Here is a 24,703-nt window from a genome sequence, read left to right as displayed (position 1 = left end):
TTAAGTTTTAGCTTTCACTTTCCTCAGATTCTGTGCTGACTTGGTGTGGGACTCTGAACTTCGTATTAAGTGTTGGTAGGTTCTCTTCTCAGGGCAGTTAGACACAGCAATCTTTTTCCAGCTTAAGAATCAAGGACAACCATTACCCAAAAATCATAAACAATGGGAAAGCGCCGGGAGTGGACCAGAAGGATGGGACTTGGTGACCTGAAGCTGTAACTGGACAATTAACCCCTACTATATAAGTTGACCAAAGGTTATAAAAGTGTAAAAACTCATGAGCGGGATCCATCTTGGATCCCTCCTGGGTGTAGCCCGGGCCAGGCTCTTGTACTGCCCTAGGTGTATCCTTTTAAGGCCTCTTAATTATCACCTACTGTATTCCTTTAACTATGCGTGGTCTCTCTTCCAGATCAGCCTCTCTAGGAATCACTACAGTGCAGAAACTGAAAATCTATCACACAGGACTTAGCTTGGTATCCTTACCTCACTCCCTTTTCCCTCTGAACTCAGCTCCGCACTGTTTCTACTGATATCTTTGTAGCCAGTGCCATCTTTCCCTTTCTCTTCCTCTCCATTGCACATTATGATTGGCTTGCAGGAAGGAGAGCCCTTCCGGATGGGAGGCAACGGCTTGGAGGGAAGGAGCATAGAGGGAGGTGACCCAGAAAGATTCTCGGCAATAAAGTCACCACTCAGGCCTGCAAAGTGGGAAAACAAAATGTAACAGAGGCTGCAATGTAAACCTAAAACATCAGAAGCTCCATGTTTCATGGGACACATTTCCTGGAAACTTTCCTGGAAACTAGCTGCACAGGGAAACATGCACCTGACAGCAGCCACCTGAGGCAGGCCACAGGATACCCTGAGCCACTTCCACAGATCTCCCAGGGGAACTCCCTGGCCTCTGGGCTGCCCTGGGACAGCAGGGAGCCCAGAGCCCTGTGCTTCCCAGCAATGGCTCAGCTGCACATGCAGCCTCCTGCTCCTCTCCCTGCCCCACAGCTCAGCAGCCCCACAGCTCCACGGGGCACTGGCAGCAGCACAACTCATGGCAGGGGGCACCTGCAGGGCACAACTGCTCCCTGGCTATGTGCACAGGCTCTCCAGGCTGGCACAAGACCCTTCCTCCCACCAGAGAGTGGCCCAGCTCCCACCTTACCTCTGTGGGAGGCTGAGCCAGGCTCACGAGGGAAAAAGTGAGTTAGGTGAACTCCCACCTTTACAAACAATCATCTAATTGATGAGGAATACAAGGGAGTTTTGAATTAATCAGAAAATCACTTTGTGGTTTTTTGTTGTTGTTGATGTTTTTTCCATGAAACTAGCATCACTGTAATTCCTCTGAACGGTATGGAGCTGGCAAGCCAGGAGAGAGAGCTTCTACTCCTTTCCTTATGTATTACTCATTGCCCATCAAGTACTTTGGGATCCCTTTCCTTCCAAACAGTTGGCAAACCACAGTGATCACAAGTATTTGACAATTACACCTAGGAAGTAGTTGTTTTCAGATGCTAGTTTTCAGGGCCTTTGTTTCTCTAAGTCCCACTCGGTTCTGGGTTGGGTTTTCTTGGTTGCTTTTATTTCGCTTTACAACAAAGGAAGTGATGGTACAAGAACAGTGGCACCCCATGTTACAAGTAAAGGAAGCTTTGCGCTCCCCATTACATATCCTCAGTATTCAAGGAGCCCAAATCTTTAGGGAACAAATTAGCTTTCAAACGTTCCACTTCTGCTCAAATACTTGTCCCGCGGGTTTATTCCCTGCTTTCTTTCCTGCAGACACACCCAAATCCAGTATAAACAAGACCTGCATCAAAACATTTCTCATCATGGCAGTTAAAAGCAATTCAAACTTCCCTTAATGGAAATGGAAGACGGCAGATCATAAAAAGAAGAACATCCTTAAACCAATCTTTTATTTATCCATAGAGAATGTACAGGTCAATTTATGAAAGCACAACAGGTAATATTTAATGAAATTGCACATTTCTAGTCCAAAATGAATCCAGCAAAAACATCACCTTACTTACTGAGCAATACTTCTCCCTAGCTGCATTAAGCATTCCAGCTGCATATCACCAATTAAGGAGTCATTCCAAAGGGGCAAAACCCAGGATTTCTCAGAAATAACCCAGAGCAAAGGGACCTGGAAATCTCATCTGCTTTCTTCATCAGCTAATTATGTCTTCAAATTTCATCTCTCCTATCGTGACGTGCCCCAAAATGGCAAAGGAACAACAACAACAGGCTTTGATGGAGGCTTTCAACTCAAAGGCATTGGCTGGCACAGACACACCAGAGACCGCAGTTTGTCTGGCACAATTCTACTTGTCAGGGATCAGGCAAGGCAGGGACAGGGGGACAAGGCAGAAGGCATCTCCTCCCCCAGCCTCATCTTGCAACACTGACACAGGCAGAGAGAGTCAGGCAAGAGATTTGTCATTGTGAACAATCCACAGGTGGCTCTGGGCTTGTGCTGTTATAGGACGACAAACTCAGACCCTGCATAGGCTGCATCCCTTTGGAAGTTTCCATCTCCATAACTGGAAAACTCAAAAGGACTTTCTCTCACAGAAGGTTTCCCCTCTTTCTCCCAGAGCAAAACCAGGCAATGGCTTTGATAGTCCATGACTCTCTTTCAGATGTCAAAGGTTTCAGTTCAGAATCTGCCTCAAGGAAATGTTATCTCCTTCAAGGGCAGGAGGAAGGAGTGAGAGGATTTCTAGTTTCCTGATAAATGCCTTCTTCTTCTCTGCTAATTCTGACATGAGAAAGACTGCATGGAGATAAAAGGTGTGTGCTGGATGGACAGGAATGTTTCCTTTTCCTGCACTGCACTTCCAGGGCCCCAAGGTCCCAATCCAGCTCTTGCCACTCAAGATTCACAATGCAGGAATTTTCACTTCACACCACTGCAGCACACTCCCAGTGACTGGGCTCTGGGATAGTCCACTGAGCCCATCAAGGAATTCAAATGAGTTTAAAGAAATTTTTAAAAGAATGATTTTTAACAAAGCTTTCAAAATATCACCTCTAATTCAAGGTTCTAGTAGTAATTTTAAGACAGACATGCCCTGTACCTACCTGCATGTTCAGACTTCTTCTCTCTGATGCTGCTGCTTGATCGTGGCCTTGAGAAAATGGAAAACACAAGAACATATGAGGAGGGAGAAAGAGAAGGGAAGGAACAGGTGTAGCAATCCTTCCTTGCTTGGTCCCTCTGATGAAGGAGAAAATGCAACACATCAAGCCAACAAGATGCAAAGCTCATTAATTGTCCTTAAGCATTCAGTTGCTGCAGCCAGGCAGAGCTGGCCAAGCTCCAGCTGAAACTCAGCAGTCATTCCTCAACTTGCACCATAACTCCCCAGTTCTGCTGACTTTCCTTTTGGAGCCAAGGGGCTCCTACAGCCTCCCTCAAGCAGCAGGAGCTGCCAAGCTGAGACATGAGTCTGCAGAGAGGGCAGCTACTTTGGTTCTGCTGACAAAGCTTGACTTTGCCTGCTTGTGGCTCTCACTGGTACCAGTCTCGTGCTACATGTGGTCCGAACACGGCAGTATCCTGAGAAGGATATTCCACCTCATGGCCGTCTCAAGAAGGAAAAGCCTTTTACCAACTCAACTGCTAGGCAAGGGTATTCACATTGCACTTTCAATGCACTACCAAAGCTTTCCAGTTGGAATGACATTTTTGTGACTCCTTCATTATTGCTGTCCTTCAGATAAGCTACATTGACAGCTACATTTTCTCACATATATACAAGCCAATATCTTTCCATCAGGTACAGTACTATAACTCTTCTGTACCTCCTTGCCCTCTCTGTTCTAATCCCAGACCTAAATATTAAACATTGATAGGATTTTACATCTATACCCGGAAAATATAGCTGGGTTCTCAATTCACAGTGTCGTCCCAGGCACAGAGAAATTATGCCTGACATTTACAGAAGCAGCACGTAAAGACAGAGACACCCCTCCAGCATCCAATATTTGGCCAAACAGAGTTTTCCGGTGCTGAAGTTGCCAGTCAAGGATCACAGTATTCAAAGATCTGCAGGATCCAGAGCCATGCAATACAGCTCCCAAATGACACCACAAACATTACAGAGGGAATCAATACCAAGCCCAGCAGAGGACCCATCTTCAGGTGCTTTTAAGCCCTGCCTCCTCTTCCCCACCACCACCACCTCTGCTCTTGGGACACATGGTGTGGGGTTTGACATGGAGCTGGATCATCACGGATGGGCCAAATGGTGAATACACAGAGGTTTGCCTAAATACATGGGAGACAGCTGACTGTGCAAGGGAACCTCACAAGATGGCAAGAGGGAGCTGAACAGCAGAGTGGAGCAGCAGACACCTTGGCTTACCTCATCTCCTGGGACTCTTGGACATCCAGCTGCACAGAGCTGAGCAGAGACCCTGCAGCACTGCCAACACTGGGACTGACTGCCTTGGGTATAGGGGGGATCAAAGGCAGTCCCAATGACCCCTTCTTCATATCCCCACCACTGGGATACAGCAAGGATGCCTGGAAAGAGTGGTACAGAGTGCTCAGATGAAGCATTCAGCCCTTCCTCACTGATGGCTGAAGACATTTAGCCATGCTTTTAACTGGGACCTGGCAGGAAAAGACCAGTCAAACTGCTGGAGTAGCTTGGCCTAGCATGGGGAATGAAAAGGCAAGTGGTGAGGGCGTGCTCATGCCCTAGACTTGCCAACTCTCTCCTTGGGCTCAGTTCACTGCAAGTGTGGCTATGATCCCAGCTGGAATCCACATGTTTGGTATCAAGTTGTTCTGCGGTGCCACGGCCTCCACTGGCCTTTGGGATGGTATGGGAACAGGTTCAGATCACTGTTCTCTCCCTGTCTCTTAGGCACCTCACAGCCAGTGCTGATCTCCAGCCAAGTCCCCACAAAGCCATTCTGCAGGATGTCAAAACCTGCTTTTCTCAAGCCCCTCAATTCTTCTGCTGCTGCCCTTCCCTCTTACAGTTGCCCAGCAGCCTTTCAGCCCAGAAGCTGCTGAGCTCTCGCGATGCTCCGTGCTCTCCAGCTCCCACACCTCCATCATCTCAGGCTCACTGGCATTTAGGAAGTTCAGCAGAGCTCCCTGCCCTGCTGCTCTCTGGAAGGTCTCTGCCTGCCCAAATTTCTCCAGGGCCCCCATGCCATGGCCAGGAAGGGAGGTGGAGGCAGTGGAGACAGATGAACGCCCTTCCTCAGTATCCCATCATTTCTGGCACAACTAAAGGGCCAAATCAGGACCTGTTTGAACTGCAGTGGAAGGATTAGATCCTGTCAGGAATACATTGGGCCCTTCCTCAGCAAGGCTGGAATCAAGTACATCAGCCTTTGATTGGACATTCTGTTTGCCAATGCTGTTGCTCATTTGCCTCCTCCTGCACCCCATGGTAAACCCAAAACAACTGCAGGTGCTGGCCCTGCTGCAAAGGAAATTGTGTGCCTGGGCTTTGAGCTGCTCTCCCCATGGCCACCTCCCATCCCTTCCCTCTGGACAAAGCCATGCCAGAGCACACAGCTGCCCAGAAGCTGACGAAATCTAGAAATAGCATCAGAGACAACTGTGTACAAGGCCATGGCTGTACAACTCAAAAGCTGAGACCACCTGGAACTGACTTTGTAGCACTGCCTGTTCCAGCAAACTCCTTTTTTCCTTAGCAAGCAGACACAGCTGATGGAATACATATCCCTGACACAGCCATGGTTCAAAAATACATGTAGGTTATAAAATCTAACATGCTTGCTTGGCCAGATTGGACAGCATAAGCAGCTTGGCCTGATTCTTGGGCTTTTCTCAGTCATAAGTCAGACAAGGAATTATGACAGAGCCCAGAAACCATTCAAAGACTTCTCCTGCCATTGATGCATGCTGAGGATGTGAAGTTTGCACTACACACCCATTGCAAAGGCAGCGTGTTCTCAGACACTTCCCAGAAGTGCAGTGTCCAGCTGAGCTCTTCCTTGGCCCAGCTGGTTCCATGTGCTCACACCACAGGAAAAGCTCTCTGAGCTCTGCTTACAGTGCAGAAAGTGAAAATCTATCACACAGGACTTAGCTCGGTCTCCTTACCATCTGTTCTTTTCCTTCTGAACTCAGCTCCCTGTTATTTCTAATTTTATCCTCGCAGCCGGTGCCGTTTTTCCCAGTCTCATGCTCTCCTCTGGACACCGTGCTTGGCTTGGTGGAAGGAGAGTCCTTCTGGATGGGAGGCAATGGCTTGGAGGGAAGGAGCATAGAAGGATTTGCCAGGGAAAACTTCTTGGCAAGAGGGTAGCCAGTCAGGCCTGGAAAGTAGAGATATAAAACTGTAACAGAGGCTGCAATGCAAACCTAAAGCATCTGAAGCTCCATATTTCATAGAAGACATTTCCTGGAAACTTTCCTGGAAACTAGCTGCACAGGGAAACATGCACCTGACAGCAGCCACCTGAGGCAGGCCACAGGATCACACCCTGAGCCACTTCCACAGAGCTCCCAGGGGAACTCCCTGGCCTCTAGGCTGCTCTGGGACAGCAGGGAGCCCAGAGCCCTGTGCTTCCCAGCAATGGCTCAGCTGCACATGCAGCCTCCTGCTCCTCTCCCTGCCCCACAGCTCAGCAGCCCTACAGCTCCATGGGGCACTGGCAGCAGCACAGTAATGGCAGGGGGCACCTGCAGGGCACAACTGCTCCCTGGCAATGTGCACAGGCTCTCCAGGCTGGCACAAGACCCTTCCTCCCACCAGAGAGCGGCCCAGCTCCCACCTTACCTCTGTGGGAGGCTGAGCCAGCCTCACAAGGGATGAACTCATTTAGGTGAAGTCCCATCTTTATCATAAACACGTCTAATGGGTGGGGCATTTGCAGGATTCTTGAACTTTGGAGAAAATTTCTTAGGTTTCATTTCTCAAGGACCTAGCCTGTGAACTATTCCTCTGAACACTATTGAGTTACCATGGCTGAACAGAAAGTTGGATGGCTCCAATGGGAAGAGGGGAAAAAAACTCCTTCTCTAGTGTGGCTTCTGTGAACACCCAATAAAGACCCACACAGCTGTGACTGCTGTTTCTGCAAACTACAAAGAGCTCTCAGCAAGCAGGCAGGACTTGCTGGCGTTTTCATAGCACCTTAATATCATTCTCAGTGTTACACCCAATTAGCAAGCAGAGGAAGAACAGGAAATTTATCTGTTGTGAGACCTGACATTGGTGGCAAACAAAGGAACAGAACTTGCGTCTCATGACCGTGTCCAGTTTGTGGTCAGCTGTGGCCACAGTCCCTGTCCTGACAGAAAGTTTGAGTGATTTGGCTACTGTGAAAAGAAGAGGACGCTAATGACAAAACATAATGAGTAAGCTAATGAGAAAATGTTGTGATGCCAGGGCTGTCCTGGCAAGATCACCTGTAGCTCACAGCCACCAACTCTGACACAGAGCCAGAACTGACCACCATGGACCAATTTTCCCGGAAATCTGGTGGAATTTGTCTCCATTTGACTCGGGCCTTTCAGCTCCTTTCTATCCTCACCTTTTCCTTCCGTGGTCTTTCCTTTTCCAGTAAAATCCATCTTTGAACCCGTGCTTCTGTCTCGCAGAAGTACCTGGGGTTGAATTTGGGAACTGTCTCGGAGCAGACGGCGATAGGAGCCCGGTCCCCAGCCCTAGAACAAGGTGGGGTGACTCCAATCGCCAGCAGTCGGCACAGACGGGCAGAGCCAGACGTGTCTCCTGCCACTGTGTCCGTGTCAACCACAACCTTCACAGCCCCTTGCGGGGCTGCCCCTTTGTGACGCGCTGGCCCGTGGTTCTCTCGTTTCCATGGCCACAGAGCCCCCACCCCAGCTCCATCCCTTTCCCTTCCCTTCCCAAGGGCAGCCAGCCCTGGGCCCGGCCAGGCCAGGTCGGAGGGTTTGGCACTGTCTAGGAAGTAGCCGCTTTCCTAAGCTGCTTTTCAAGGCCTTTATTTCTGTAATTCCCACTCCGTTCTGCCTTGCAGCTTGTTGGTTGCAGATTTTGATTACTTCTCTTCACAACAAATAAAGTGGTGCCTTCCCCTCAGCAGCCCTGGGGATGTTCCTATGTGAAGCCATCTGTCTCACACGGTTTTAGACAATTTAAAACAGAACACTATGGATAAGCCGTCTCCTCTAAAGTGTTCCAACAATCCCGTTTCCAGCAAGAGGAAGTGAACAGTAAGAGATAAAGGTGGAAAAAAGGCCTGCCTCACCGCCCACACGGCCTGGGGGAGAGACAGCTGGGCCCCGATATGGCAAGGGCCCCAACCTCGGCTGCTGGCAAAAGGAAAAGGAAAACCACCAGCCCACCACTAACACGACATACAGCAAACGCCAAAAAACAACCTTACAACCAAAAAACTCATCTCCGCTTTCTGGCCGGGCCCTACAATCCCAGCCCGGCCCCGGCGCAGCCTTAGAAGGCTCCTTATGGTAAAGAGCTCCGGCCGCCCCACCTAAAAACAATCACAGAACCCTCTCCTGCCCCGGCAAAATATTAACTTTTTCACTGCCCAAAATATGAGTTTACAAATACTTTATTCTCTGTCCTGTGGAAAAAGAAAAAGAGAACCAAAATGATAATATGTACAAAAACAGCACAAAAAACACCAAAATCAAAGTATGAGAAGAGTCAAGTCTCAGCTGAGGGAAGGAAGACATAGACTGAAATTCTTCCCTTTTTTTTATGCTATAGAAAAGAATCCGTTGTTTCCCTATAACACATAAAAAATATGGGGTGGATTAAAGATTCTAACTCTAGATGTAAGAAGAAGCGTTGGTGTTAAAATAAACCAATGTTAAAATTGCTGTAAGTGCCCTAGGTTTAAATAGTGAAAAAACCCCTGCTTCTCCCTAGGGAAGAAGAAGAAAAACACCCTCTATTTTTAAAAGTGGAGTAAGCTTTTGTTTCAACTATTATAATCCTTTAAGTGTGCCTCATAAGTTGATATGGTCCTCAGTATTAGTTATGAATTAAAATGTTAGTTGAGAAAAAAAATATTACATAATCACCAGATCTCTATCCTCCCTGACGGCTAAACACTAGAACAGCAAGACCACCTAAAAATGGTTTCTTATGAAAAATCTCTATAGGCTGAAGAATCTCCTCTCTGAAAGAAACAAGTAAATGACTATTTTAGAAATGGTAAACTAACTGAGTTGTTCTTTGTATGCTGTCAATGCAAAAAAAACAAATGTGTGGAAAGAAGAAGAGTAGTCTGAAGTTTTATTCTAATTTTTCTTCTTCTTTTTTCCCCTATAGTTTCTGGTAATAAAGTTTGTCTTTGTACCATTTAAAGCTAAGCCTGTTTTATCTTCCTCCTAATCCTATCTCACAACTAAAAACGTTCAAATTAACAATCCAAAACCACTACACTAAAGCAGTATCTCCACCCAAACTCAAACTGAGCCCAAAACACCCCACTGTGGAGACCCTAAAAGGCATTCCCTAGTTAGGAAGACACGAGAGGCTTCTCTCATAGCAAGCCCTGTTCTGTCATGCCAATGTAGCCCTGTTCTGTTCCCTGGGCCAGCCCCCTGCCCTCTCCCTGTCTCTCAGGCTTTCGGTCACTCCCACCCTGTTTCCCTGTTGGCTCCCATGCCCTAACCCCACCTTTGTGCCACCCCCATGTCCCCTGGTAAGTGCTCCCTGATGCTCCCCCTGCCCAGGACACCCATCTGCTTCAACCTGGACCCTCACCCCGACGTTCCCCTTTGTCTTTGCCTCTGACCCTGGACTATCCACGCAGTGGCTGAAATAAACATCTCCGTGGATCCCATACAAAGGCCCTTGCTGCTCCTTTACCTGCAACCATCTTAACAGCTATCCAGGCTACAACACCTGGGGAGACAAAGGAGACAAGAAGGATGTCCCAGCTCCCAACATTTCCTTTATCCCTACAGTAGCTGTACTCCAATTACTGCATACGAGAGTTTTACTTGATCCCTTTAATGCCAAGGGACCATGAAGGACTTGAACCTTGTTCAAGTCCAGCCTTGCCTGCCTATTTTGGAGTGGAGGGCAAAGATGCAGACAACTTTGGGCGGGGGTAGAGCTGAAATTGCATTTTGCTGCTTCTGATTTCCTCCCTGCTTTTGCAGCAGAGGGACATCTTTGTCCCTGCAAACCACTCCCCTTTCCAAGTGAAATGTGGGCCTGGCTACCAACTCCAGGTTCTTGAAGAGACTGCTGCGGTTGGCAACAGGAATTGTTGCTGAACTTTTTGTGTTACTTAAACCCCCCCCACCAATTCCACCAAGTGGATGAGGAAAGAGGCAAAGAGATTTCGGTGGAAGAAGGGAGGCCAAAAGCTTGAAAAAAGGATGAAAGAAATGCTCCGATGATGATGATGATGTTAGTAACATGAATGATTTATTTTTGGCAGCAAATGAACACCCGCTGCCGTCCAGCCCTCCCAGACTGGCAGGTCGAGCGGTGCCGTTTCCATGGCATGAGCTGCTGGTAGCCTGGGGACAGAAACCAGAAAGCCACGGTCAGTGGCAGCAGGCTCCTGTCCCCCCTGTCCCACCATAGCCTATACTCAGGCCAGGCTGCTGGCTGTGCTCAGAGCCCAAACCTCCCAGCCCATTCCCTCCTTGTTAGAGGAGAGCAGCGTGGCAGGACACGCTCCACCTCTTCTGCTCAAGCATGGCACAACAACCTCCTCAGCAGCTGCAAGAGCGACATTCTCGTGTGCCTGCTGCCATTTGCCCTAAGCCCTTCTGCCACCCGAGCTGTGGAACCGGGTACCCACCTCTGGAGACCTGCTGCCAGGAGAGGAGCCGATCCCACACAAGGTCCTCATCCTTTTGCAGGGGACATCCACACCGTGGACCCTCCCCGGGTAGCACCTGCATGGGATGCACTCCAGGGACGGTACCGGTGCTTCTCCATCTGGTCTGGACACAAGCTGCAATCTTTCTGGAAAAAACAAAGAACAATTGCATGAAAGTCATTTCAAAACAAGACCTGGAAACAAGAAAAAGCACCAAAGGTTGTCACCGTTTCACGGGCCTGGGGAAGGTCTGACCGCTCTTTATGATACTAAAATCTCTCCAGTGGTGGGGAAAAACCCTACCTTTCCCACCTGTATGCCCACCCCTTCCTCAAGGGCCTGCAAAGCAGAGCAGCTGGGCCATGGCTAAAGAACCCGTCCCCCTCTGCTGCTCCCTATCCACATGGATGCATGCTTTTGTCAGGCCGGATGCCCCCACCCCAGCCTGTGCCATGCTGGCAGGAAGAAGCTGTCAGCGAGGCCAGGAGCCGGCTCCCCTTCCACAACATCCATCCCCTGCCCCACCAAAAAGCAGCTGAGCAGTTGGCAGAAAGATTAATATTGTCCACTGCCACCCCAAGGGGAACCACCGGCACGTGGCCAGGCTGAGCCCTGCCATGCCTGGAGGCACGAGCATCCCCCCACCCCTGCACCGCCTGGGGACTCATCTTGATTTCGTCGGGGTGCAGAGCGTGTCCTCTAGGAAGGGGCTGCAACCAAAGCCCATCAGCTTTGCCCTGCCAGTGGCCAGCTCGAGGACGGCGTTCTCCAGCTCTGCGCTGATCTCCAGAAGAACACGCCAGATGTGCCTTGGCTCGCGGGGACATCACGAGGCCATTGAGCTGCAGGGGGATGTTTCCCCTTTTCCACTCTGTGGCAACTTCACTGCACTGTGCCACAATTTCTCCAATAGGATGGGGAGCCCTGAGCCGCTCCCTCCACAAATCGCCGGGGACCTGAGGAAGCACCTCCTTGGCTGTGCTCTCTGCTCCATGCCAGGGCCACTGGGAAATGCTCTGGGCAATTCTTTGAGAGCCACGAGACACGAGCAGCTGCTGCTTGCGGGCATCCTGGATTCTACTGTGCAGAGGGATGGATCTCTGCTGTCTCCTGGGCCAGGTGGGGCTTCTGCACCCAAGAATGTTCTAAAAGGTCATCCAAGGATGGCCTGTCTGCAGGGTCCATGGATAAGCACCACCTGATCAGGTGCTGGCACTCTGCAGAGAGAAACCAGAAACTGCTGGTCAGCTCCTGTCCATGCTCTCCCAGATTTCACAGTGCCCACAGCACACTAAGAGTGCTCAGAGCTGTTCGCACAGCTTCCCATCCATCCTCTCTTCTGGAAGAGAGCAGCAGAGGTACACCTGCCACCTCGTCCAGCTCAGCCCAGGAGATGAACCTCCTCCCCAGCTGCAACAGCAGGACACTTATGTGCCACCTGCCCTCTCCCAAAGCCGTTCTTGCTCCCGTGCCTTGAAGGCCCATCCCCACCTTGAGACACCCGGGGCGGGAAGAAGAGCTGTCCCCGGACGATGTCCTCTCTGCTTTTGAAAGGAAGGTGCCTGCACACCAGCTGATAGAGCAGGATGCCCAGGGACCAGATGGTGGCTGGCTGGCCATGGTAGCGGCCAAAGAGGATCCACTCCGGTGGGTAGTACTCCCGCGTTCCTATGGCACACGGGCACAGCTCATCAGGCCAATGTTGATTGCTCCCTCCCAGCCCCAGCTCCTGCCAAAATGCAACTTGGCTGCAGCCGGCTGAAGCAGCATTCCCCCTCCCTCCCTCCCTGTGTGTTCCACCAGGGGAAGCACAGGGGAGAAGCTCCACTGCCCGGCTGGGCCCCGGCTTTGGGCTCACCGGCCATCTGGGTGTAGAACGTGTCCTGCAGGATCGTGCCGCAGCCAAAGTCGATGAGCTTCGCCTCGCCGGTGGCCAGGTCAACGAGCACGTTCTCGGCCTTGATGTCGCGGTGCAGGACGCCGCGGCTGGTGCAGTGCCGCACGGCCCCCAGCACCTGCCGGAACAGCGCCCGCGCCACGGGCTCTGGCAGGAACCCCCCCGCGTGCAGCAGGTGCCAGAGGTCCTGACAGCGCTCCGGACGCTCCATGACCAGCGCGAAGCCGTCGGGCAGCTCGAACCAGTCCAGGAGCCGCACGATGCCGCGGAAGCCGGGCCACGACGCCATCCAGAGCAGCACCAGCTCCAGGGGCACAAGGGCGCCGTCGTGCTGCGGGGGAGCCGCCATGCCGTCAGCGGCGCCGATGCTGCGCTCGCCTTCGCCACCCCCTGCCCGGCGCCACCGCAGCTCCCATTGCCCATGGCCCGGGACGCTGCGCGGCCCCCGCTCGCTCCACGCTCGCTCCCATCGCAGCGTCCCGGCTCCCACCCGGCCGGGCCTGGCCTTACCCCGTCCGCCACGCCCCGCCGCCTGCTCCCGCTGGCCCCGCTCACTCACCAGCCGCGCCCACTCCAAGACGCGGTCCCGGGACACTCGCTTGATGGCCACCTGCAAGCCAAGGCGAGCGGAGGGCTCAGCTCGCCGCCCGCCGCTCGCCGCCCCACCTCCCCGCTCCGAGCCGGCCCCGTCTCTTACCGGGACGCCGTCGGCGAGCCGGGTCCCGGCGTAAACGCTGCCGAAGCCGCCGCTCCCCAGCAGCGGGCCCTCCCGGTACAGCTGCTCCAGGGGAGGCTTCTCCGCCCGTGCGGACGGCACCGCGCTCTCGGCATTCTGCCCGCGGGACCCGCCCGCCCCGGCCGCCACTGCTTCCCGAGCCGCCCCGGGCTCCGGCGCCTCGGGGCCGGCGGCCGAACTGCCGGGCGGCGAGGCTCGCTCGGGGGAATGCGCCGGCGGCGGGGCGGGAGCCGGGCGGCTGCGGGCCAGCTGTGGGCGGAACCGCGGGAGGGGCCTCGGTCGGGGCCGGGCCAGCGCCAGGGCCCGCGCCAGGCGGAGCCAAGAGACGCTGCTGCTCCACCACCGCCACCAGCGCAGCGAGGAGCTCGTCCACAGGCTCTTCAAAAGGTGCCACAGGCGGTACGGACTGAGCCCCGCGGAGGCGGCACCGCGGCGTGCCCGACAGGGGCGGGCAGGGGGCCGGCTCGCCCACGGCCGCCTTGCGGGGCGCGGCATGAGCCGGGCTGGGAGAGGCGCAACAAGGACGGGACTGAACGGGATCACAGGGAGTCTGAGAGGGAGAAGGGCACGGAGGGCGAGCGGGAACTCGAGCGGAAAACCGATCGAGACAGGCGCTGCTGCTGCTGCTGCTGCGGAGCCGCCGGAGCGCGCGGCCGTTCTGCCGTTGCCTCCGCGAACCCAACGGAGGAGCCGCCGCGCGCCCCGTGGAACACAGGAAACAAAGTAAGAATAAATGAAGCTAATTCCTATTAGAGAAATAGCCAAATAAAGCAGTGGAGGCGTAAAGAAGACTGTTGGCTTGTGGCTTTCTTGTTTGAGTGAGATGAAGCATTTTGTGGGGAAGAATTGCCTCTTCTGACAATTTTGCCAGTGTGGGCTGGAGCGGAGCTTTTAAATTTCAAGTAGCAAAGAGAAATCGTGTCAGTATTGTCATCCCTTTTCATTCTCTGCTGAGACACTTGCAGGCTGCCCAAAGACATCGTCTGCAATATGGAACTTGGACCCAAATGGATTGTTAAGTGTGTCTGGATGTCACCAAATCTATGGGAATGACAAAAACTCTCCAGCAATATTTTTAGTGTTAGAGAATCTAGGAACAATGATATTCTGACCACGATGTTGTTCTGGCCGGGATGTGAAACAGAAATAATTTAATCCACACGTAGCCCTGGTGTGCACAGAAATTTTGTTTGTTTATTTCCTGTCAGTGTTAGTGGCAGAAGCATCCATTGCTCAGTTTGGGAAGGCTGACCCCTGACATGGACTCTCCTCAACTGTGTCTCTGCCTCTGACACTAGAGAACACTGAGTGCCTTGAGAGCTCGTGTTGCCTGTGGAATGCTCCAGCTGACTGCCACCAGAAGCTGTGGACGTTCTTTTGGTATCTGATGCAGAAAAGGAGTTCTCCATAATACCATGCTACTTAAACCCACATTGGGATGCGGCTGTGTAGTGGCTCACCATGGAGCAGATTGCCTGCTTTGTCACTGCCAGCCCTGCTGATCCTGCAAGGGACCCTAGTGTATCCCATGCCTGTTTTGCCTGCAAGCAAAGCTTGCCTTGCCTTAGTAGTGTGGAGTAAATAGAGAAGTAATAAAATGGACAATTAAACAAGTTACTTTGGAGGAGATCCTCCTGCTTTCACACATCAGCCCTGCACCTCATGCTCCGTATCCTAGTTTGAATGGACAGGTGTGTGCTAGGGAAAAAGCAGGACCTTCCCTTGAAATGGAGAAAGTAAAATCCTTCCCACTGAGTCAGTATAATTTTGAAATCAAGAGGTTCTCAGGGAAAGATAGGGGGACAGGAAGAACAGTTCTCTACTAAATATACAACAAGGCCAATCTAAACAACAATAACTATGAAATTAACAGGAACCCAGTCACAGTTCCTTTGGTTGTGTGCTCTTTTCCCCCCTGGTGCAGTTACCATCGCCATTGGCAGTGAGCTCTGGCAGGTTCCCAGTGGACAGGACAGGTGTGTGGATCCCTGCACAGCTGCAGGAGAGCTGGGGGTGATGGCAGCTGTGTCCCAGATGGGAAGGGTGGAGGAGAGACTCTGCTCATGAATCCTTGGAGCAGTGTTGGTCCCGGTGCTCCAACAGGATGCTTGGAGATAGCAAACTGAAGCAGGACAGCATCCTGGCAGGGGTGTGAGGTCCAACACCAGAAGAGGCAGCTCCTGGCACTGGGATGGTGCGGTGAGGTTTTCCAGCTGCCTTCCTCCTTCCAGAGCCAAAAAGGGGTGAGTACCAGTAACTGCCCCCCCACGCTCCTTTACCTGCTTCGAATCTCGTGGCCTTGGCCTCCTTCCCCACACTGGCCCCGCCCTCCCAGAGAAACACCCAAAAAAAAGGGAGGCTCTCCCTTCCCCATCTCAAGGTCTCAAGGACCTGGCCATCCTTAGCATGTCAATGGGAAAAAATATAAAACTATAAAATATAAAAAAACAAAACATACCACCAAATATATACACAAAAAAAATATAACAACAAAATTATTAAGATAGAATCAAAATATATTTATTGAAACCTACAGATAACTATCAGAACATATGTACATCTGGAACTATACAGGCTAATGCATAAATCCTTGTCTTCAAACGCTCTTGGGATAGGCAGCAGCTTCTTCCTGGGCTTGGAGGAAAGAGCTCTTCTGGACAGCAGGAAAGGACTTTGTGGGTAAATGCACAAAAGAATGTCCAGAGAAAACTTGGTGGAAACACAGGAGCCAGGCAGGTCTGCAAAATGGAGACACAAAATGTAACAGAGGCTGCAATGCAAACCTAAAGCATCTGAAGCTCCATATTTCATAGAACACATTTCTTGGAAATTCATAAATAGCTGCACAGGGAAACATTCTCCTACCATCACCCTCTGGAGGCAGGCCAGGGGCACACCCTGAGCCACTTCCACAGAGCTCCCAGGGGAACTCCCTGGCCTCTGGGCTGCCCTGGGACAGCAGGGAGCCCAGAGCCCTGTGCTTCCCAGCAATGGCTCAGCTGCACATGCAGCCTCCTGCTCCTCTCCCTGCCCCACAGCTCAGCAGCCCTACAGCTCCACGGGGCACTGGCAGCAGCACAGCTCATGGCAGGGGGCACCTGCAGGGCACAACTGCTCCCTGGCAATGTGCACAGGCTCTCCAGGCTGGCACAAGACCCTTCCTCCCACCAGAGAGCGGCCCAGCTCCCACCTTACCTCTGTGGGAGGCTGAGCCATGCTAGTCCTTCACTTTGTCCTCAATCCAGAGTGTCTTCAGGCCCCTGAGCATGCCATGACTAGGAAGGGCAGTGGAGAGAGCAGGGGCAGATGCACACCCTTCCTGAGTATTTTGTCATTTCTGGCACAGCTAAAAGGTCAGAACCGCAGGTGTCCATCTCAGCACTTGGTCAACTTGCTGGAGAACATCAAGCCTTCACCAGCCCAGGATGTTGGAGAGGTTTTCTTGGACATGTGGGGGCTGGCTGGCAGCACGCTTCTTCAGCTTGGTGCCCATCACCTCGTAGAGGGCAGAGGCGAGCCTGGTGACCACCGTGCGCACATTGGCGCTGCGGACAGGCAGCGCCTTGTTCTCCAGGAAGGACCAGAGCACGGGCAGGGCGTAGCGCTGGACCACTTCAGGGCTCCTGGCATAAACCCCTTCCACAAGCACTGCCGGGACAGAGACACAAGCTTCTGAAACAACAACCTTAATGCAAACAAGGATCCACCTCAAGATTTGCTTCTTGGAAGCCTCTCTGGCTAAGAGCAGTGAAATAGCACACAGAGCCCAACGATCCAGAAATGGCCAAAGCAGCTGATCCTCCCCAAAATAGAACCACCAACACCTCAGGAGTACTGTCTCCAAACAAATACTTGCACCTGTGGCAGAACTTGTACCTTTACTGGATCATTTCACAACCTGTTTCAACATCAAGAATGACTAAAATGTCAACTTCCCTTTCATTTCCATTAGGAAGTTGTCTAAACCCACACTGAAGATTTGGAAATGCACCATGGAGATTCAATTGAAAGGTTTCTAAGAAAAAGGACAATTCCATCTTTGTGACCCTTGATGTCAAAGTGCCAGAATCCAATCTGGCTCTTCCCTTTGCTCAGTGGCACACAGCAAAGGGCACTATTAGACCACACTTCCAAACTCCAGCCCACCAGACATGGGTGCTGCTTGACAGCTGGATTAGAAACATCAGTGACTAGCTGCTGTCTTTGGCACAATGCTTTTGTGCCTTCCAACAAACAGCTGCTTCAAACCTCAGGGTGTCTTAGGTAATTACCCAGACCTCATTGCTGTGGCATTTGTGCATCTCCACATTTTAATGTCATTCCCCCTCTCAATGTTAATGGCATTTTTCTTGCAATGTGCACTGCAATAGTAGAATGTAGAGAGAAAAATGCAACACAGATGAATGAAATTTAACCACAACACGAGTGTCTTCTCCCTTTCTCTCTGAAGCCTACTCCCTGCTCAATTTCTGAACTGAACTTTGTCAAACACAGACAAAAAATTGACAACCAACAGGCTCCTTGCATGGCAGATGTGGCTGAGACATCAAAACCTGAAATGCTCTGGACACCATTCATATTTTCTGATCAGGCAAAATGTTATGCAGTAACCACTTCTAATTCTGTGGTGGAAGAGACTTCATTTTCTTTATGCTCGTAATACACCAGCAATCATCAACATTTAAACAGTTCCTGAAAGTGCCCAAAACCTATTCTGCCAAGCAGGAAAAGGGTTATGGCATCCATTTCAAAATGGGTGTTAATTTCAGTTAAAATCCAATTCAAGACATTGGTCACAATGGAACTTGAGAAAACATTGTTTGTTCCCACTAAATCTCAGAGAGAACATCTGCTCTTCCTAAAAGAGTCCTAATTTATGTTTATTTCCTTTATTTGAAGAAGAGATCAAATTATCTCCAAAACTAAATTCCCTCTTCCTAGACATCTACTTTATCCCAATGCCCTTTCAAGGGCTTTTGACATTCTCAGTCACCGAACACTGAGCATTTGAGATTGCTGAAGAAGACACAACATCTATGAAACCTTGCATTTAAAGATGCTGGCACACTTAGCAGTGCATTTAGACCCAGTTAAAGCAAGGCTGTAAATCATCTTGTCCACTATATATAGAGATTATCACTTTTCCAATCCTGGGCTGTTGCTGACATAGCAAGCTCCTCTGAGGAATCAATTATCAGCTGCATTTGTAGCATTTTGGACAGCACTGACACAGGAAGACACTGTTTGCACACCCTGAAATGCTCAGTCCAATGTCACTTTGACAGCACAGGCAGGGAGCCTCAGCACTCTGCTTCTGCCCCTCTGGCCCCAATGGCTGCCTTGCACCAAATCCATGCCCCTAATCTGGGTGCTGAGTTTTGACCTAAGCTGTGACCCCCAGGCACTGCAGGGTTCAGTCTCAAAACTTTTCAAGAGCAAGATGAGAATTCTGTGAGGACAAAACAAACGGATTGCCTGAAACAGCACTTGCTACATTTTCCCTAAAGGACCAGAGATGACCCTGAGCTCCCAAGAGAAGAGCCAGCTCGGGTATTTTTAACCCCTCCCTTTCCTGGAGGTGGGCTCTGAGATGCCCCAGTGAGAGCTCGGCCCCAAGGCCGAGCGCCACCCCCGTGCCAGGTACTGCACACCTCTGCAGCAGCCAGGGAAAACCTGCCAAACACAGCTGCCATGGGCATTGGGCAGGAGGGACAAGCTCAGCACCTCCTGATTTGGAGCAGCTACTCTACTGTCTATTGCCAGGAATGCCCTGGAAATGCTCCCTGGGGAGACCTCTTGGCTTAGCAGAGGCCATACCTGTGATACGCTCTGTCACATCCAGCAGAGCTTGGCCACTCAGCTGACTCCATTGGTGGCTGAACTCTTTCATCAGTGCTACTTTATCTACAAGAGAAACACATGTTTCTGCTCACTCTTCTGAGGTCCTAGGAGAAAGGAGAGTGGGGAGGGGAAGGGCAGGGGCAGCCCCAATTTATAAAATCAAGTAATTTTCTGCTGATGTACTTCTTTCCTTCCAGCCTACTTGAGGGGGGTTCAAATTCCCAAAGAAAACCTCTCCGTTCACATTTGTCAATGCAAAGTTGTCTGCTGGACCTGGAGCTATGTTAAACTTTCAGATCAAGGACCTCAAGAGTTCAATCACACGTAAGCAGTGAAAAGGTTTTGAACTCCAGAGCAAACAGGAAGAAGCCCAGACTTGGGATACAGAAAGGCACAGAGTCAGGCAGTTCAGGAGTTCACAGAGCAGCTGAGGTGGAGAAAGTGGAAACTCCCCTTGAAGATCTGCCTCTTCAACACTCCATTTGTCAGGCATATTTCTCCCGACCAGCATTTTCAGTGCTGACATAAATCTCTGTGACAAAGGAATTTAGAGCAGTCCTTGCCTGTGTAGGTATTTGCCACAGCCATCCTGCCCCATGAAAACAATATGTGGAACAAGACATCACTGACAGCTGGATTTCTATCTGCTTGTTTTAAGGAAATGCACTTGGTGAATCATAAGTGTCCCATTTGAAAAAAGAAGACAAATGGGAAAGGTGGAACAGAGGCAGCTACTGCCTATAATGTGGAGCCTTCCAGGGGGCTGCTCTGCAGGAGCCATGATGGGCCAGTGTCCCTTCATGGCAACAGCAAAGCTATTCATTTGGGAACTCTAATGGGGTCCAAGCAAACTCCAAAATCCCCTTTGCCTCTGAATTGTAGCAAAGCTGTAGTCCAGGACCTCCTCTCCAGACAAGCAGCACAGAGCCAAGGGCTCCTGGCACTTGTGGGAAATGCTGATGCACATTCAAGCCTCTTGGGGGACTGGTGCCTAAGGACTGCACCCCCGCAGCTTCTGGTGGATGTCAGCTGGAGTGTTCCACGGGCAACAAGAGCTCTCATGGCACTCAGTGTTCTCTTGTGTCAGAGAGGCAGAGACACAGTTGAGGAGAGTCCATGTCAGCCTTACCAAAATGAGAAACGGATTTTTCCAGCGCTTTCACAGCTGCAGCATGAACCCCGGTATCCTTTGAGTTCAGGCTCTTTAGTATTCCTTCCACTAAACGGACAATCACGGGGTTCAAGGCATCTTCCAGGATGGCTATCATTTCTGCCAGCACGTCCAGCGCCATCTGCTTCACTCTCTTGTGCGTGTCAGATATTCTCAGGACAAAATGATCAAAAATCTGTGAAGAGAACAAGCAGCAAGAAAGCTGGATTAAAATGTCCTTGTTTGGAGAGGGGATGTAGAAATGAGCATTCAATACCCGAGAAGGTTACACACCATCTTTACCAAGTGCAATAGAGACAAGGATGGAAATGAGTAGCCACAGTTGTGTTTGTGCAAGACAGGATGGAGTTTGGAGAAGTATCTCTGTAAAAATATTTGGGTTATACCAACCCAGCCTGATACTTCTCTTCCCCATCCAAAGCCATTTTTCATCAAGAGAAGAATTGCCATGCTTTCAGTGGCTGGATTCCTTTCATTGAACCCAGCTGGGAGTAGGAGACAGCAAAGGTTAGGGCAGTGGAAAATTCTGTCATCATGTGATGAACAACATCAATAGGCACCTGCCAGACAAATACAGCTGGACTGAAAGAACTTGTCCTGCATGCTGGACCTGAATTAAATTTGTCTGGGTAAGAGGGACCAGCCTGTCCCAACAAGGCAGGATGTAGTGCCAAGACAGACTGAATTAACTTCATTGCTACAGGCTTGGGAGAGGAGCTGAAGGGAAGGAACAGTGAAGATACCCTACATACTTGGACAATGTTTGTGCTGATGAGCTTGGGGCTGTTTTTGCACAGGTCTAGGAGGAGTGCCACTCCTTCCATCCGTGTCTCAAACCCCTTGGCTTCCAGGAGATCATCAAGCTTCTGGAGCATCTCCATTTCATCCACAGCTGGAGGCAACGTGACCTGGACTTTTGGATGGTGTAGGAGGCGTCCATCCGAGGTCGACTTCACCCTGGAAAATAAAAGCAAATGATGGCTTGTTGGTGATAATACCTGCAGATAATTGTGAGCAAAACATCCAGAGGTGCTTTACTCATGATGTGATTTCAAGCTAGAGAATCATGAGGCTCTGAAAACAGCATGGACTTCAAGACAATCATTACGGGAGACAATCTACAAATATTATTAATGCAGATATAGGCATTTTTTATCAAAGAAAATTTGTAGGAAAGGAAAGAATCAGTGGCACAGGCCATCTCTCCAGAAAGATTTTCCTGAGGAAGAGAAATGTCAAGCTTGTTGTGTGCTTTGTCACATCTAACAAAAGTGCTCAGTACCGTTGACTAGAAGGAAATGTGGGCTGGGGCTTCTTTGAGACATGGCTCCTCATCTTCACAGGGCTCTTGACAGATGGGCGTTCACCCTTCTGCTCTTCCATCCCCTACAAGGACACAGAGAAACCCCACCAACATTTCGAATATAGAATAGGAAACCGTCTGCTTAAAAACACAAGTTAGAACCAGGATCACTGCTACCAAGGCTTAGGGAAATATTTGCAAACCTACAGAAGGAAACAGACCAGAGATTCAGTGATGCCAACTCTTTGTTTGCAATAGCCCAAGGCAGGTTATGGGTGCTGCCATAGTGAGCAGCAGTTTAAACTCCCCAATTCATGAGTCTCGAGCATAAATGGCAATAATGGAAACTGGTAGGCACCAAGAGATCTTATAGGAAAAAGCAGAAAAATTAGGACTCTTTGGGGTGGGCCAATTTTGTTGGAAGATGATTTGGTTCAACACTCGCTCTCCCTGTTTGTGCACAAAGGACACGCTCCCTTCTATAACGTAGATAAAAACAATGAAAGGCCCCCCCCAGACAAATGATTTTCCTCTGGATGCTGCTGGATTCACCAAGCTTCTTCCAGCTCCACAGGGCTTGACAGCAGGGCAGTATTCCCAAAAGACAGACGGTAATTATAGCAATTAGGATTGACTGGGACATCTGCTGCAGTTTTGGAAATTCTCTTGGCACTACTGCTTCCAGTGTCTTTTGCAAAGACTCTGTTCTCCTCAGAAGCACTTTTCTCACTTCATTGCTTTACTGGGAGCAGAGCAGGGACAGCAGGGTGGGGAGTTATGCTTAAATGTAAACCCACTTTCTCCTCTTCCCCTTTCCTCTTTGTGACCAATAGTCAAAATATTCAAAGCCCCACTTTTCCCCTAAGAATATCAGCTCCTTTGTGGTCTGCAGATGAACAGGCTGGGGATTAACAGCTCATTCCCAGGAGCAAAATGATTGAGCAGAAGGGGAATGAGATAAAGACAGATTAGGTATGTTTGATGTCCTATTAGCTGTGGCTATACTTGCACAAAGGAGACATTTCTCCTGCCAAGCACTTACTTTCTTCTTAATTCTTCTCAGAATATCTTCCAGGTCACAGGCAGGAATGGATCGCTCCAAAAGCATTTTACATTTTGGATGATTTATCAACATCTTCACCATCTCCTGTCCATAATGCCTATGGAAGGAAGGAGGGAAGGAAGAAAGGAGGAAGGTAGGAAGGGAGGAAGGGAGGAAGGATTCCAGGAAGGAAGGATTCCAGGAAGGATTCCAGGAAGGAAGGAAGGAAGGATTCCAGGAAGGAAGGATTCCAGGAAGGATTCCAGGAAGGAAGGATTCCAGGAAGGAAGGAAGGAAGTATTCCAGGAAGGAAGGAAGGATTTCAGGAAGGAAGGAAGGATTCCAGGAAGGAAGGAAGGATTCCAGGAAGGAAGGATTCCAGGAAGGAAGGAAGGAAAGAAGGATTCCAGGAAGGAAGGAAGGAAGGAAGGAAATCGAACAAACAAAGGAAACCTGTTAACCGAAGAGGCTGATACCTTAATGTCATCCGTTGCAATCCTTGCATGAGATGGCATTACCTACTCAGCAAAGTGAGAGAAAAATATCATTTCACTCTGAAACTGTGGGTGTGCTTCTGTGGGATCAAAGGATCCCAGGGAACAAGTGAAACACATCTGTTTTGTTGTCAGATCCCATTAGAAGTACCTTGCTGCCATTGCTCAATAATTTGCCTTCCATTAACTGGCAGAGAATCCAGCACAAAACACCTCAGGCCTCCTATTGACTATTCTATATGTGTGCAGAGCAGCAGCTAGTTGCTCCTGTATTTTTGGCAGCTATTAATTGAATCATCAAAGTAAGGGGATTTGGGTGGCTTGGGTTGATTTTGCCACTAGGAAACCAGTTTTCCTCCAGAAGAAATTTAGAGGTCATTGAGCCACAGACAACAGCATTCTAGAAAGCTGCAGAAGAGGTTTCGACAGACTGAATACATTAGCCCTGAAATACTTCTAGAAAAGTTTTAAGTTAACGAGAAAGATCTGCTTTGGGTCTTTCAGTGATGAACATGAGGCAACATTTTGGCTCTGTGTTGTGCACCTAAGATCAAACAAAACTATTTGACTGCCAAATCTGAGCTCTTTTGATCTCAGGAAAGAATCCTTCAAGTCACAGGAAGTTGGCAATGCTCCTTCTTGCTGGACAACCTCAGCTTACCCACTACAGTCATTTCCCCAGGTAATCCAGAGCAGTGGTCACAGCACCAAGGCTGACAGAGCTCGAGAAGTGTTTGGACCATGCTCTTGGGCACATGGAGTGACTCTTGGCATGTCCTGCACATGGCTGGCAGCTGGACTCCATGGCCCCAATGGACCCCATACAACTCCGGGTATTCCATGCCTCTATGGCCCTTATCCACACCGTGAGGTAACTTAATATTTCCTTTCGTTTCCACTCTTTTGTGGTTTTACCTTTCTAGACAAACACAAGACAGTTTTCCTGTGTGAGGAGGTGAAATGAAGATGGTTACCTTGTGTCCTTGTGGCAGTCCTGAGCAAGCGTCCCTGCCGCGTGCGCCAGCCTCTCAGCCCTGGGTGTGCCTGCGAGCTTCGTGACTCCAATTTTCTCCATCAAGGACAGCAGCAGTTGCGCCGCACACTTCCGCACCTGGGCGTGGCGGCTCCTGGCAAGAGGAGAGCAAACACTGGGGCACAGGGAGAAGGAGCAACAGCAGCACAGGCCTTGGCCAGAGCGTGCTCCCTGCCACTGCTGCGGGAAGGAGGCCTGGCTTCTCCCTGCAGCTTCAGACACCTGTAGAAGCTTCTGTCCTCAGAGAAACTCAAATTAGCATTGGACACAAGGACTGTCTGCAAGGAAGACGGAGGAATTCAGTCTCCCTGCACGACCTGATACTCAGTGTCTTTGCCACAATTTCCACTGAGAAAGATAAAAAATTAGATTACATATGAATTCTTTAGAAA

General features: G+C 50.3%; 1 protein-coding gene across 1 annotated transcript; it reads right to left on the bottom strand.

Moving 5' to 3' along the window:
• On the bottom strand, nucleotides 1-23,299 carry LOC134042034 (serine/threonine-protein kinase pim-1-like). The gene is made up of 9 exons (XM_062489108.1): nucleotides 23,261-23,299; nucleotides 13,389-13,523; nucleotides 13,251-13,301; nucleotides 12,653-13,022; nucleotides 12,286-12,462; nucleotides 11,893-12,011; nucleotides 7,241-7,337; nucleotides 487-701; nucleotides 1-84 (listed from the first exon to the last, which is right to left on the bottom strand). Exons 1-9 carry the CDS (start codon nucleotides 23,297-23,299, stop codon nucleotides 1-3), a joined length of 1,287 nt encoding a protein of 428 aa, XP_062345092.1.
• Between the last annotated feature and the right edge of the window lie 1,404 nt (nucleotides 23,300-24,703).

This window comes from Cinclus cinclus, chromosome 3 (assembly GCF_963662255.1).
Source record: "Cinclus cinclus chromosome 3, bCinCin1.1, whole genome shotgun sequence".
NCBI classification, from domain to species: domain Eukaryota; kingdom Metazoa; phylum Chordata; class Aves; order Passeriformes; family Cinclidae; genus Cinclus; species Cinclus cinclus.
This window is presented reverse-complemented; position numbering and strand designations above follow the sequence as displayed.

Excerpts from the sequence above, each read along its gene's own strand:
- LOC134042034 (XM_062489108.1), bottom strand. The coding sequence starts at position 23,299 with ATGCCATCTCATGCAAGGATTGCAACGGATGACATTAAG. Across the intron at positions 13,302-13,388 it reads GGCTCGCCGACGGCGTCCCG|GTGGCCATCAAGCGAGTGTC; the intron begins GTAAGAGACGGG and ends CTTGGCTTGCAG. Across the intron at positions 7,338-11,892 it reads TGGCCCAGGAGACAGCAGAG|CGTCCTCTTCTTTTCACAGT; the intron begins ATCCATCCCTCT and ends TTTTGTCATTAG.